This window comes from Bos taurus, chromosome 12 (assembly GCF_002263795.3).
Source record: "Bos taurus isolate L1 Dominette 01449 registration number 42190680 breed Hereford chromosome 12, ARS-UCD2.0, whole genome shotgun sequence".
NCBI classification, from domain to species: Eukaryota; Metazoa; Chordata; class Mammalia; order Artiodactyla; family Bovidae; genus Bos; species Bos taurus.
This window is the reverse complement of record NC_037339.1, coordinates 31,758,795-31,773,351: the sequence shown is the minus strand read 5'-3', so window position 1 is coordinate 31,773,351 and position 14,557 is coordinate 31,758,795. Positions and strand designations below refer to the sequence as shown.

Genomic DNA, 14,557 nt, shown 5'->3' with positions numbered 1-14,557 from the left:
CTGAAGCTGAAACTTCAGTACTTTGGCCACCTCATGTGAAGAGTTGACTCATTGGAAAAGACTCTGATGCTGGGAGGGATTGGGGGCAGGAGGGGAAGGGGACAACGGAGGATGAGATGGCTGGATGGCATCACTGACTCGATGGACGTGAGTCGGAGTAAACTCCGGGAGTTGTTGATGGACAGGGAGGCTTGGCATGCTGCGATTCATGGGGTCGCAAAGAGTCGGACATGACTGAGCGACTGAACTGAACTGAAGCCTGGCATGCCAGAAAGCAACCCCCCTCAGGGTAAAAGTAAAGTTACCTACCTCTAAATGAGAACTGACTGCATAAACAAAAATAATACTACGTGGCTATAAGCAGATGGGATTAGCAGATGCAAACTATTACATGTAGAATGGATAAACAACAAGGTCCTACTGTATAGCACAGGGAAATATATTTAATATTCTGTGATAAAGCATAATGGAAAGAATGTGAAAAAGAATGTGTGTCTATGTATAACTGAATCACTTTGCCGTATAGTAGGAATTAACATAATATTGTAAATCAACTGTACTTCAACAGAATAAAATGTTTTAAAAAGTAACCAGTTTCTCACAGAAGTCAATGGACTAGTCAATAGGAACTGTTGAGAATTATTTAGACTTTGTCATTGCCAAGGGTAATATGGATGTGGGAGGTCCAGAATTACTCATAACTCACTGCCTTCTTTCCTGCCTCATTCACTTGGCTAATCCAACATCCTGCAAGGCTTCGTTCAGAGGTCAAGTCACTCTCCCTATCACTTGCAGCCTCTATGAAGTCCGTTAGCCCTTATCAGCGGCATTGTGTAGTATGTTTACTACTGATTAGTGTTTCTATTTTACCTGTAGGAGGAGCTCAAAATGTCTATTGATCTGGTTCTCCTGGTTTCATGTCCCCCTTAATTGCCTTTCAATGAGGTTTTCAAAGCACATGGAGCTTAGCGAGCATTTCTCAAAAGCCCATATCCTGCATGAAAGTGAAAGTGTTAGTCACTCAGTAGTGTCCAACACTTTGTGACCCCCTGGACTGTAGCCCGCCAGGCCCCTCTGTCCACGGGATTCTCCAGGCAAAAATACTGGAGTGGGTAGCTGTTCCCTTCTCCAGGGGATCTTCCCGACCAGGGATTGAACCAGGTCTTCCGCATTGCAGGCAGATTCTTTACTGTTTGAGCTACCAAGGAAGACCCCATATCCTGCACAGTCCTGAGCAAATAGATAAGCTGTTGAGTTAACAGCTAATTTAATTTGGCTCCTCTCTGTTGCCCTCAACAGTATAGTGATGTATTTCTATAGCCTGCCGGGCTATAGTCCATGGGGTTGCAAAAGAGTCAGACATGCTGAGCAACTTTCACTTCACTAGGATTACTATATATAAAATTACTATATATAAAATATATATAAAATTACTATATATAAAATTACTATGTACACACCAAGGACCCACTGTGTAGCACAGGGATCTATTCTCAGTATCTTATAATAACCTGTCATGGAAAAGAATCTGAAAAAGAATATATATATATAGAGAGAACTGAATCAGTTTGCTGTTTACTTGAAACTAACACAATGTTGTGAATTGAGTGGACAGCAATAAAAATGAAGAATAAAAGGTGAGAGTAGGATTGTCTGGAGGAGAACAAGCGGGGAAGGGAGGCTGTTCAGACCGAAGGAGAACGATGTGTAAGGGCAGAGGACCAGGGGCGAGGGGGTGTGTTCTGGTTTAGTCCAGCTGAGGGGCTGCGGTGTGGGGAGGGTGATGAGAGCTGAGACTGGAGGAGGACCTGATGCACAGGGATGAGGAGAATGGTGACCAGAAACCCCTGCAGGATCTGAAGCAGGGGAGAAACATGTCAAAGATCAGTCATTTAACACTACTCTGTATAAAGTAGATAACCAATAAGGACCTGCTGTATGGCATGGGGAACTCTGCTCCATACTCTATAATGGCTTGTCTGGGAATAGAATCTAAGAGTGAGTATGTGTAACTGATTCACTCAGCTGTACATCTAAAACTAACGCACTTGTAATCAACTATACTCTAATAAAAATTTTTTTTACAAAGATGAGTCCTGTAAAAAGATGACTCTAGACTTGGGCATGGATTGGAGGAGGGCAAAAGAAGAAGGAGGAATGCTGTCTGAGAGGGAAGGGATGATGTGCACAGACGACAGGGGTCAGTTCAGCTGAATGGCAGCTGTGGGCCATTCAACAAAAATCACTTCCCGTTTCCTCAACAGTGAATGATCCAGGTTGATAGAAACTTGGAGATGACCACATTGCCTGACTTTGCTGAAAAGCATGACATTCGTGGGAGGAGGAATCAGGGGAAGCCATCTAGAAGTGGGGAGACAGGACAAGAAGGAGCAGGGTGGGGCTGGAGAAGTCCACGGGCTCAGTTTCACCCTAAGGCCTTGCAGACAAGCTCCTGGGGTGCTTTGGGAGAATGGAAACCTTCCTTCTGCAGTTTGCAAAGACCTAGACTCAAGTAAGTCCTGGCCATGCTGCATGTTCATGGTACAACTTTGGACCAGCAATTTAATCTCTTCAAGTCTCCATCTTCTTATCTTTAGACCGAGCATAATACTCCTTCTTTGGATTCTCGTGAAGTTCGTGGGATTCAGTTTGTCAAGTGTCTCGCCTGGTGCCTGCACATAAAGGTACTAAATAAAAGTACTAAGTAAATACCAGTCTGCTACTAAGTGCTGGGGAGGGAATGCAGACAATTGGTTGACACAGCTCCTGCCTCAAAAAGCTTGTGATTCAGTAGCAAAGAGACGCATGTGCTCAGTCAGTATCTGACCCTCTGTCCATGGGATTCTCCAGGCAGGAATACTGGAGTGGGTTGCCATGCCCTCCTTCAGGGGATCTTCCCGACCCAGCATTGAACTTGCATGTCCTGCACTGGCAGGTGTATTCTTTACCCCTGAGCCACCAGGCAAGCCCCCAAAGAGAAGCATATCGATTCCTAACTATTCATGAAAGGAAGACTAGAGTAAGTTCTGATTCAAGTTTCTTCATTCAAGAAAAATGGTGTGGGTGAGGGGAGAAAAGGACGTATATCTGACTCAGCTTTCATCCCAGAGGATGTAACAGAGCAGAAAGCATCTAAACTGGCCCTAGAGAATAAGGAGGATTCGCCTGAAACAGGGAGGCGCCTGGAGAGAAGGCATTCCAGGCTGCATTAACTCAGTTAACCCAGGCCATGCCTAGCCTTCTGCTGTGAGTCAGGCTGACTGATGGCCAGAACCCTGGCTCATCAGCCCCCGATCCGACCTGGGGCTCCACAGTGCCCCTGCTCTGGCCACAGCTGCAGAAGGGGTGCCAGCAGACTGAGGCAGCTAGAAGAGTGGTGGTCACGGCCAGTGGGTGGGACAGAGTCAGCGATGTCATGAAGCAGTGGGGCTTCTAGGAAACTCAGAGCAGCCTGGCAGAAGAGGGGAAGGGTCAGGAAGTGGTCGTCTACGAACTTGCGTAAATATCTCTGCTTCAGGCAAGGGCTTCTCCCAACCCATCAGAGCCCAGGATTGAGGATCAGGGAGACCCCCTCACTCTCTGGAGGCACCCCCTTCTCAGATCTCCACCCCACCCTTCCTGATGCAGTCTGGGGTCCTTGTTAAAGTATCAATGAACAGTCCTTTACAGAAGGAGGTATTAAAGAGAGAGGTACCCTTGATGCATTATCTCCATGTGTAAGCAAATGAGTTGATACTTTAAAACCAGGATGATTGGGGAGACAAATAGGACCATAACTTAAAGGGTTTGGGAAATGCTACCCTCGACTTTTTTCTGAAACTGTAAATTGGTAGTTTCAGATTTTTCAGGAGACTCTCCAGGATCATTTCCTTGTAAGAGACTGGGACTAATGGGTTCCCTGGTGGTCTAGGGTTAGGATTCAGTGTTTTAAACGGCCATGGCCTGGGTTCAGTCCCTGGTCAGGGAACTGAGATATGGAAAGCCTCAAGGTACAGCCAAAAAAAAGAAAAAAGAATGGGGATGATAAATTCTCAGTTACCATCTTTAAGTAGTGTAGTTTCCAGGGCAGAAAAGTTGATGAATTTTGCCTTCTCCCTTAGTTCCTCCTTAGGAAATTCTTATATACTCTGAAGTCTCCTTGGGAGCATTTGCGAAATAGGCTGCTGAACGACATGTGAAACCTCAGTGAGTCATAGATGTGTACACCCTAGAGGTGCCAATTTGAAGACTTTATGATGCTGTAAATGTCATGTTTTTGGGCGATTCTTGGCAGTGGAGAATTAAAATCGAGGTCTAATCTCTTTTCTGAATGGAAGCCACGTGGCCAAAGCCCAGGCTAGGATGTGGCCTTTTTGGGTTTTGCTGCTCAACAGAGCTGTTTGAGGAAGCCTGTGGAATACTTTTCTTCATCGTGGTCTGTTTACCATGTGTGGCTTCTCTCTGATCATATTTTGCAGCCTGTGCTGTGCTCAAGTCGTGTCTGACTCTTTGCGACACCATGGACTGTAGCCCACCAGGCTCCTCTGTCCATGGGATTTTCCAGGCAAGACTACTGGAGTGGGTTGCCATGCCCTTCTCCAGGGGATCATCCTAACCCAGGGATCGAACCTGGGTCTCTTGCATTGCAGTGGGGTTCTTTACCACTGCACCGCCTGGGACACCCAGTGTGCAGCCTATTTCATGTTAAAAACAGGCTTATGACAACACGGGGAAGAGCCAGTGTATGTGTAACTGAATGGGAGTGGGAAAAGAATGAATAATTTCCAGCATATGTGTTTTTTTTCCCTCTCTCTCTCTATGCCTGGCTTCTGTCTTCTTGGATTTCTTTCTCACAGGCGTGGCCACTCTGGCCATTCTCTGTCATGGCTCTGGCATTGACAAGCTCTCCCATCTTCCAGGGTCTACTTTCTCCCGGAGCCTGTGTTCTGACGGCGGCCTCTTTCCAGGGTGGCCGGCCTGTGTCCTCCTCCTTGGCCTTTCGGGGAGGGACCAGACAGGCTAGCCCAGTGGGACGGGGATGGGAGAAGGAAGTCGGGGAAAGGAACATACTGGAGGGACAGCGGGGGATTGGGAGTTGGCAAGTTCACCAAACGGGGAAGCAGGTGTCTGGGCAGCTGTTTACCTTGCACAGTGAGGTGGGCCGAGCTCTCTGCCGAGCCCTTCAGGTTGCTGGCTTTGCAGTGATACACGCCTGCATCCTCTTCCGTGACTCTCTCGATAAACAGTGTGCTGCTTCCCGGTCCTAAAATAATTCCTGGGGAGTGAGAGATGTTTACATTAGTGGGCCTGGATGACAGAGAAAACAGCCACGTGTGTGACACAACCCTCTTCCTATCTTTCTGCCTTCGGATGAGGAAATCCAAGCTCTGCTTCACCTGGGCCAGCGCTGCTTATTTGGTCTTGTCCAGGCTGTCTCGTGGCACCTTCGGGAGCTCTGAGCCCCTACTTTGGAGATGCAGGTCTGACCCAGGCCAGAGAGAAAGATGGGGCAGCTGCCTGAACCTTGGAAGAGCACATGTCAAGGAAGTGTGTGTGTGTGTTACTTGCTCAGTCGTGTCCGACTCTTTGCAACCCTATAGACTGTGGCCCACCAGACTCCTCTGTCCATGGGATTTCCCAGGCAAGAATACTGGAATGGGTTGCCATATCCTCCTCCAGGGGATCTTCCCAATCTAGCGATTGAACCCAGGGCTCCCGCATTGCAGGCGGATTCTTTACTACTAGTGCCACCTGGGAAGCCCCAAAGAAGGAGTATATCGAATAATACTAATAGCAATTGTTGTTCAGTTGCTCAGTCATGTCTGACTCTTTGCGACCCCATGAACTGCAGCAAGCCAGGCTCCTCTGTCTTCCACTATCTCCTAGAGTTTGCTCAAATTCATATCCATTGAGTCGGTGATGCTAACTATCTCATCCTCTGCCACCTTTTTCTCCTTTTGACTGATAACAACAACCATTTCCTCAATGTCTGCTGTGTGCCAGGCAAGACTGAGACCCCATTCCTGTCTTTTTTTACATTGGAGGGTAATTGCTTTACAGTGTTGTGCTGGTTTCTGCCATGCATCAGTGTGAATCAGCTCTAAGTATACATATATCCCCTCCCTTTGGGGCCTCCCTCCCAGTCCCCATTGCTGTCTTGGCAATCATCCTGTAAGGGGTTATTGTCTCCTTCTTACAAATGCGGTAAGCTGCGCTTCAGGGAGGTTAAGGAACTCAACTGAGAGCGTGCAGTCGGACGGAAGGCACACCTGTGGCTCAGGGGTCACAGCCAGGCCTATTTCATGGTCACGGTGGTGAAGAGCGTGGGCTGGGCTTTGAACGAGGCTTCACCACCTGCAGCTTGTCCCTTTAGGCCAGTTACTTCACCTTTCTGTTTCCGTGTCCTTCGCCTTAAGGTGACAGTGAAAACAGCTCCTACTTGATAATGGAAAAATGGATAGCAAGTGCCCAGCACACAGTAGGTGCTCGGTAAATGCAAGTTGAAGTGTTACTGTGGAGCGGGTGTGAAGGAGGGGGATCCAGCTTCCAGACCCAGTTGCTTCAGTACCAAGTCCTGTCACCCTGTGTTTGAGTACTGATGCTTAGTCTGAGGCTGAGACTGGATGGTGGGAAGGGGCAGACTAAGGGGTGGCGTCTGCTGAGGGACAGTTAACTCATACCAGGCACAACACACATTCACACACACTCTCTCTCAGACACACACACACACACACCAGCAAACAGAAAATGTTTGAGTGAGAATCAATACATGTAGCATAGCAGAGCCAATTAAATGCAAAGTCTGGGCAGGGAGGAGCTCATTAAGAACAGGGAAGTCAGAGGCAGCACGGAGGTGGTGGGCTTTGGGTTAAAGTCTAAACCATTATCAGAGGTGATGGGAAAAAGAGGGGGCATTGAGAAGAAGCAGGACCCTGGAATGAACATGTGCTGAGTGCTGGTTCTGGAATAAATTGGGCCTGACCAGACCAGAGGCTGTATTTTGTTAGCTGAAATAGTTTGTATTCTCCTGATTATAAAGAATAACATTCGATACAGAAAACTTGAGAAATATATTGGAAAGCATAAAGAATATAAAAATACAAACAAACCTATGGTCTCACTCCCAGTCAATTGTCCTTTTATTTTTTTTTTGCCATACCAAGCAGTATGTGGGATCTTTATTTCCCAACCAGGGATTGAACCTGTGCCCCCTGCATTGGGAGCACAGAGTCTCAACCACTGGATCACCAGGAAGTCCCCCTTTAGTCTTTTTCAAGTGGCCTTTTTACACAGCTTGTTTATTGACATCATATTTTAAGCTTGAGCTTCCCAGATGGCACTAGTGGTAAAGAACCCACCTGCCAATGCAGGAGATGCAAGAGACATGGGTTCAATCCCTGGGTGGGGAGGATCCCCGGGTTTAGGAAATTGCAACCCATTCCAGTATTCTTGCCTGGAAAACTCTATGGACAGAGGAGCCTGGCGGGCTACAGGGCCAGTCGGTGGAGTCACCAAAGAATCAGACACAACTCAGCATCTAAAGAACAGGTGCTACACACTAGTCCACACGCTGGCAATACAAGGATAAGCGGCAAATCAGTCCTTGCCTGCTCGGGGCTTCAGTTACACTTCGGGAGAAGCACAAACAAAGAATGTCATTTCAAGTGGCCATGAAGTTTGTGAAGAAAATGAGCCAGGTTAAGGAGGGCCACAGGTTAAGGAGGGTGAGGAAGCTATCTTAGGCGGGCTGTTTGAGCAGAGACCAGGGAGGTGGGCTAGCGTGAACCAGGTGAAGACATGGAAAAGGGCATTTCAGGGACAGGAAATTGAAAGCCCGTGGGGGCAGGAAGGAGCTTGTTTAGGGAAAGACACGGTGGCTTTGTTCTGGAGCGATTGTGGTTGTTTTTACAATTAAGCAATTTAATTTTTAATTTAAGTAACGTTTAATTTTAAGTGATTATTTGGGTTGCCCTGGCTCTTCGTCGCCATATGCAGGCTTTCTCTAGTTGCAGGAGCGGGGGCTACTCTCTAGTCGCAGTGTGCGGACTTCTCACTGTGCTGGTTTCTCTTGTTTCAGAGCACGGGCCCTAGGGTGCTCAGGCTTCAGTAGCTGTGGTACACAGGCTTAGTTGCTCCACAGCCTGTGGGATCTTCCCAGACCAGGTATCGAACCCAGGTACCCTGCACTGGCAGGCAGATTCGTACCCACTGTACCACCAGGGGAAATGCCTGGAGCAACTGTGTTTGTTGGAAGTGGTAGGAACTGGTGGTATCAGGGATCTTTGTGAAGGCTTGCTAATGGGTTAGCATGTGGTACTTGAAATGCCAAGTCATAAATGTGTGACTTCAAGGCTGATGGTTTGAACAACTGTGAGGATAGTGGTACCTATCCTGGGGGGGAGCAGGTTTGAGGAAGAAAAATTGAGAGTCCTGTCTTGTGAGAGGCCCACAGCACATCCCAAAGGAGGTTTCACTGGGGCCCAGGGAAGAGGTCAGAGTTGGTTGTTCAGTCGCTCAGTTGTGTCTGACTCTGCTACCGACTGGAGCACGCCAGGCTTCCCTGTTCTTCACTATCTCCCGGGGTTTGCTCAGATTCATGTCCATTGAGTCGGTGAGGCCATCCAACCATCTCATCCTCTGTCGCCCCCTTCTCCTCCTGCCTTCAGTCTTTCCCAGCATCAGGGAGGTCAGGTTACAGCCGGCTAAGTGGAATCAACATTTGGGAAGCAGGGACAGCCAGGGGGATGGAAACAAAGCTCATGGGAAGTGAGTCCGGCCGCTCTGAAGCTGGAGCCCCAGGAAATTAGAGGAAGAGGAAGCAGCAGAGGCTTAGAAGAAGTCGCCCAGGAGGTTGCAAGAAAAGAGGAGAGCCTAAGTCCTAGATCCGAGGAGAGAGCTCACAGAGGAGAACAGGGATCTGCTGCATTCAGAGCAGCTGAGAAACTAGGAAGATAGAGATGGGAGATAACGAACTGCTGGATTTGACAATGAGCTGCTTCAGTGACGTTTGGCAGAAGCGTGATGACTTAGAGAATAGGAGGTGATGGAGGAGAGATGGGGGTGCAGGTTAACTTTTCAGGGAGTGTGCCAGAGACCTACATGAGGTCAAGGAGTGAATTCTTGTTTGAAATGTGAAATTTTATAGCATGTTCATGTGCTGATAGGAATAATCTGGGAGGGAAGAAAGGAGGGAGGAAAAGATACTGAGGGAGAAAGAGGAGAGAGGAGGAGAGAGGACACAGAAGGAACAATGCCAGGAGAAGTGAGAGGGAATGGAACTCAGCGGCCAAACTGACCTTGGGCAGGAATCCGGAGAGCTCAGGATGGGACAGGTAGATCCGACAATTTGGTGATACATTTTCTCAGTAAACAAGAGGTACTCATCGGTTGAAATTGAGGAGGAGGAAGGAATTTTGGAAGTTTGAAGCAAGAGAAGAAGGTGTGAAATAGGGTGCTGGCAGAGAAAGAAAACAAATCCAGTTGTGAAATGCTGTTAAGGTTTTCCTAATGCGTATACAGCTTTAAACATTGACCCCTCTGTGCATGTATCTTATTGGTTGGTATTAGGTTACATCTAATCACTCATGACTATAAACAATAGTGCAAGGACATTTTTAAGCATAAAGTTTTTTTTTTTTTTTTAATTTCAGATTATTTCCTTAGGCTAGATTTTTCAGAAACAGATCTATTAGGTCAAAGGCTCTTCATTCACATAATCAAGCTGCCTTCCCAAAACATTATTCCAGTTAACACTTGGGCCAGCAGAGGGTGAGAGACAATTTTATCACTTTCCTGCCAGGACTGAGCAGAAACATCTAAATAATACAAAACACAAAACTTTGTTGGTTTGATAGAGAAAAAATAAGTTGTCTTAATCTCTGTGTGTGTGTGTTTTGGAACATTCTTTCATGTGTTCCTTAGCCATTTTTATTTTCAAAGCACCTGTTTTGAGTCGTTGACTGGGAAGGTGAGTTCAGATGAAGGAGAGCTTTGAAATCCTGGCTGAGGAGTTCTCATTCATTGGAGAAGGAGAGGGTCTCAAAGGCCTTTGAGGGAAATGACATGAGAGCTGTGTTTAAGGAAGTTTAGTCTAGAAGGAGAATGCAGGATGGACTGGAATGAGGAAAAAGTGGTATCTGGAAGTCCAGCTCACCAAGTGGTCATTCAGGCAAGGAACGATGAGGCTCTGAGTCTGGATGGTGGGAAAGGAAGTGGAGGGGAAGAAATGGAAGCAGACACTTTGCAGAAACAAGCCACAGGGATTGGTGCTTTACTGGATCCAGGAATAGACCAGGGATGAGTCCAAGGTGCTTCTGGAAAAAAAAACAGAGCTTTCCCCTGTAACCTTGGCTAGATCACTGAATCCCTTTGGGGCCATTTCCCCATCTGTGAAACAAACAAACAGAAAAACCCTCTGTTGTACCTACTCCATGGTATTTGCTAGGAGAATCAGTAGAAATTATTTAAGTGAAAGCTTTGAAAAGTAAGGTATGGTGTAAGGGATGATCCCAGAAAGAGAAAGCATGGCTGGATGGTGGGTGGTCGGGGGAAAGGACGTCAGGAAGAGCAGCGAGCCGGTTACCCACGATTGTCTCCACTGCAGCTGACCTGCATCTCAACCAAGTTCCTATCACTCTGATCCCAAATTAAGGCTCAGGGCATGATCAAATAAAGCTAGAGGACTTGGACTGCACCCAAGGAGGCAGATGTGTAATTGGAGAGGTGAGAGGATGAAGCCAGAGATGCTGATGAGCTGACATCATCTGGCCCGGGTCCCTCTTCCCACCACGTGGAGGAGAGAAGGGGCGAGACAGTGTCCAAAGTCAACAAGCACAGCTCCTCTTTCTGGCTTGGCCGCACGCTGCATGACAGCAAAGGCAGGGACCTGGATGTGTGACCATCAGGCTCGGAAGCCTCATCGCACTGTTCTCCTCCTCTGTTCTCGCTTATTTCCCTTCTCACAAAAACAGGCCAGTTACTCCCTCATTCTTTTCCCCCATTCCTCCAATCTTCTGCCCATACTCGACTATGGTTGTCTTTCCTAGTTTCTTTAACGCCTTAACCTGTTACTACCTTTATACAACCTATTCTCTGTGATACAGGCTCTGTTCTGCTGTGGAGCTCACCTTTTAAGGAGGGCTCCCCTTTTAGTTTAAATTTTGATTAATTTCAGAGATTTTAAAAGTGCAGGAAAGACACAACCCCTGTGCTCACCATTAAGATAACCAGATGTCAACATTTTCCCACCTTTGTTTTATATAAATGAAGTTTATAGATGCTTTTCCCCTCTCTCCAGAGGTACCACTATCCTAAAGTTGGTGCATCTTGGTTTCACACAGGTTTTGGTGCCTTGTCCACATAAATATCTATCTCTATAGACTATAATATTGTTTTGTGGTTTTAAAAATTCCAAATAAATTGTATGATATAGTACATATCCTTTTTTAACTTGGATATTTTTCTATTCTACAATGTGTTAATATTTATCTTTGTTGATACATGCAGATGCAGTTAATTTTTAACTGATGTATGTAATATTCCCTCGTATAAAAAAGCCACAGATTTTTTAAAAATTCACTTCTCTACTGTGGGATAGTTTTCACTCTTTTGATCTTTACCAAGAAGGCCAAAATGCACAGATGACATACCTATGTGTGCATTGTTATACTTTATCTCCTTGTCCTGGGTTGTAGAGTATACCCATTTTCGACTCTATCAATTATTACAAAATTGTCTTTTGAAAATATACCAATTTACACTTTAACCAGCAGTGAGCAAGCACTCCCCTTTCCCACTTACTTACCAATACTTGGTGTTTTCAGGTGTCTTTAATCGGCAATATTTGGGGTGTAAACATCTTGATATGGGTTTAATCTGTATCCCCCTGATTACTTATTGGGTGGAATATCTTTTTTCAGTTTGGTTGGCCATTTGGGCTTCTTTTCCTGCGAATTACCAGTTCATGTCCTTTGCACATGTTCCTCTTACCCTATTTGTCTTGTTCTCAATGACTTTAGGGTTCTTAACATGTTTTAGATACTGAGCCCTTGTTGGTTCAATCTGTTAAAGTCTTCTCCATTCTATGAGCAGTCTTCTAAACTTTGTTTATGGTGGATTTTTAATATAAAGACTTTTAAAATCCTAAGGCAGTCAAATGCATCAATCTTTCCATTATCCTTTGTGCTTTTTGTTACTTGTTAAAGAAATATTTCCTATTCCGATACCATAAATCATTTCCCTTATATACTTTCCTCCCCTCAAAATCTGTTTAAACAGTTTGCTTTTCCTCATTTAGGTCTTTAATACATCGAGATTTCCTTTTAAAGGGAGTATGTATATTGTGTGAGATAGGGACCTAATTTTTACTGTATTTTTACCGTAGCCAATTATGACAGCAAGGCTTACAGAATAATCTGTTCTTTTCTCACTGAATTGTGAAGCGAGTTTTGTCAGATACTAAGTTTCCACATATTTGTTGTTCTGTTTTTAGGCTCCACAATGGCCTATCTATCCTACACAAGTGAATCCATGATTAATTTAGGATTGCTTGATAACACTTCCTAATATTTGGTATGAGCTGATGCTGTTTTCAAAATTGTCTTGGCCCTTTTACACTACAATACAGATTTCAGGTTTAGCTTGTCAAATTCTGTAAAAAGCACTGTTGGAATGTTGATGGGAATTTTTCTGAATTTATGTAATTCAGTACATTGGGAGAAATTGTCCTATTTATTTTTAGGTTGAAACAAATGAAACTGTCAATATTTTGACCTATAAAAATGGCTCACAAGTGGTTCAACTTACTAATATATGTCCCCTTCTAAGAATACCAAATATCTCTGTGTTACTTAGGTCTTCTTTTACGTCATTTGATAGCTTTAGGATCTTCTCTTTAAATATATTGCTTTTCAGTTATATTTTCCTAGATAAAGTTATAATTTTTGTTATTATGCAAAATGGCATTGGGATCTTTGACAGATCACTTTATCTGAATATTCTCTTTCCCCTTTGGGTGTTCATTATTAGAATGAACAAGTAGAACTCAGAAACATGAGGCTGTACTATGTTTTCCTGAGATAATTCAATTGTAGGCCTGCTTCTTTCTAGAAGGATTGCTTACATAAATTCCAACCACAAAAATCATGATAATTCCCATGGAAACTTACAATTTATCATTGTCAAAACTCTCTTCTTCATCCATCAAAGTTCGACTCAAATGACATTTCCTCCATGAAGTGTCCTGTGATTACCTGTCAGAGGTGCTGATTTGTATCTGATGGAATTTTATGCCCTTCATGTTGCATATTTTTGAATTGACTTTGTACCTATTATGTGTGTGTTTTTCAAAGGTAAGGAATAAGTTTTACTCATTTTCCTTTTCTCTAGGATATAACAAATGTCTGACTGATGGTAGGGAATGAAAGTTACGCTTAATAAAATAAAAAGTAATTTTTGTTATGATGGTCTTGGCTTGCCAACTTAATGATAAATGTTTTGAGGTAGGCATATGATAAATTTTCCATAAATGGTAGCTAGGATGATGATGTATCTAATTCTAGGTACCTAGTAAATAATCACACCTTTAGATTGTCCATTCTTTTTTTTTTTTTAGATTGTCCATTCTTAAAGGAATTCATGGGCTTCCCTCATAGCTCAGTTGGCAAAGAGTCCGCCTGCAATGCAGAAGACTCCGGTTTGATTCCTGGGTCCAGAAGATCCGCTGGAGAAGGGATAGGCTACCCACTCCAGTATTCTTAGGCTTCCCTTGTGGCTTAGCTGGCAAAGTATCCGCCTGCAATGTGGGAGACCTGGGTTCAATCCCTGGGTTGGGAAGATCCCTTGGAGAAGGGAAAGGCTACCCACTCCAGTATTCTGTCCTGGAGAATTCCATGGACTGTATATAGTGACCCACAAAGAGTCGGACACAATTGAGCGACTTTCAATTTCTTAGGAATTCATTAACTAAGAGCTGTATCTGAATTAAGGATCAGAAGAGCAAAAATATAGATTCAGGATGGTTAAAGGTGGCCCAAGAAAACTAGATGTCCGATTGATTTCCCACAAATACCACAAAGGAGACACTATATATCTAGTCAAACTTTTGGGGTTTGGAAAATTATATCTGGGGAAGAGAAATTCAAGTTTAGTAAACTTCAAAGGCTGACAAAATTCAGACATGAAGGATGATGGCTCATTAAGTAGCACTAAAAAGATGAATGATTCCAATGTTTTCAAATGTTCACCATGCAGCTTCTTCCTTAATTGAAAATTTGACTCTAAGATCAAGCCTTGTGGCAAAGCCTTTATAGATGTAAGAAAAAAAATGTTGGTGAAATATGGAATAATCTAAGACACAGTGAAAGGCAGCCTTATAATAATGTGCTAAGTGGGAAGAGAGTTGTGAAATGTTGAAAACATATAGTCTAAAGGCAATCCGATGGGCAATGTGATCCAGAGACTCTCTGCTCTATAGCCTTGAAAAAGATAAAGATGAGAAGCTTTTAGAAAAGAATTAGATTAAGGACAGTGATGGGGAAAAAAAAAGCTGTATAATATTCTTCTCCATGCAACCACTGAA

The 14,557-nt window shown here is 44.5% G+C and overlaps 1 protein-coding gene across 2 annotated transcripts in view; it reads right to left on the bottom strand.

Annotated features, from left to right (window-relative positions):
- FLT1 (fms related receptor tyrosine kinase 1) overlaps positions 1 to 14,557 on the bottom strand; it is a 205,302-nt gene that overhangs the window by 56,030 nt on the left and 134,715 nt on the right. For both annotated transcript variants that reach the window (NM_001191132.4, XM_059891968.1), the window contains exon 15: positions 5,123 to 5,254. In NM_001191132.4, coding sequence (NP_001178061.2) covers positions 5,123 to 5,254 — 132 coding nt within the window. The remainder of the gene's footprint in view (positions 1 to 5,122; positions 5,255 to 14,557) is intronic.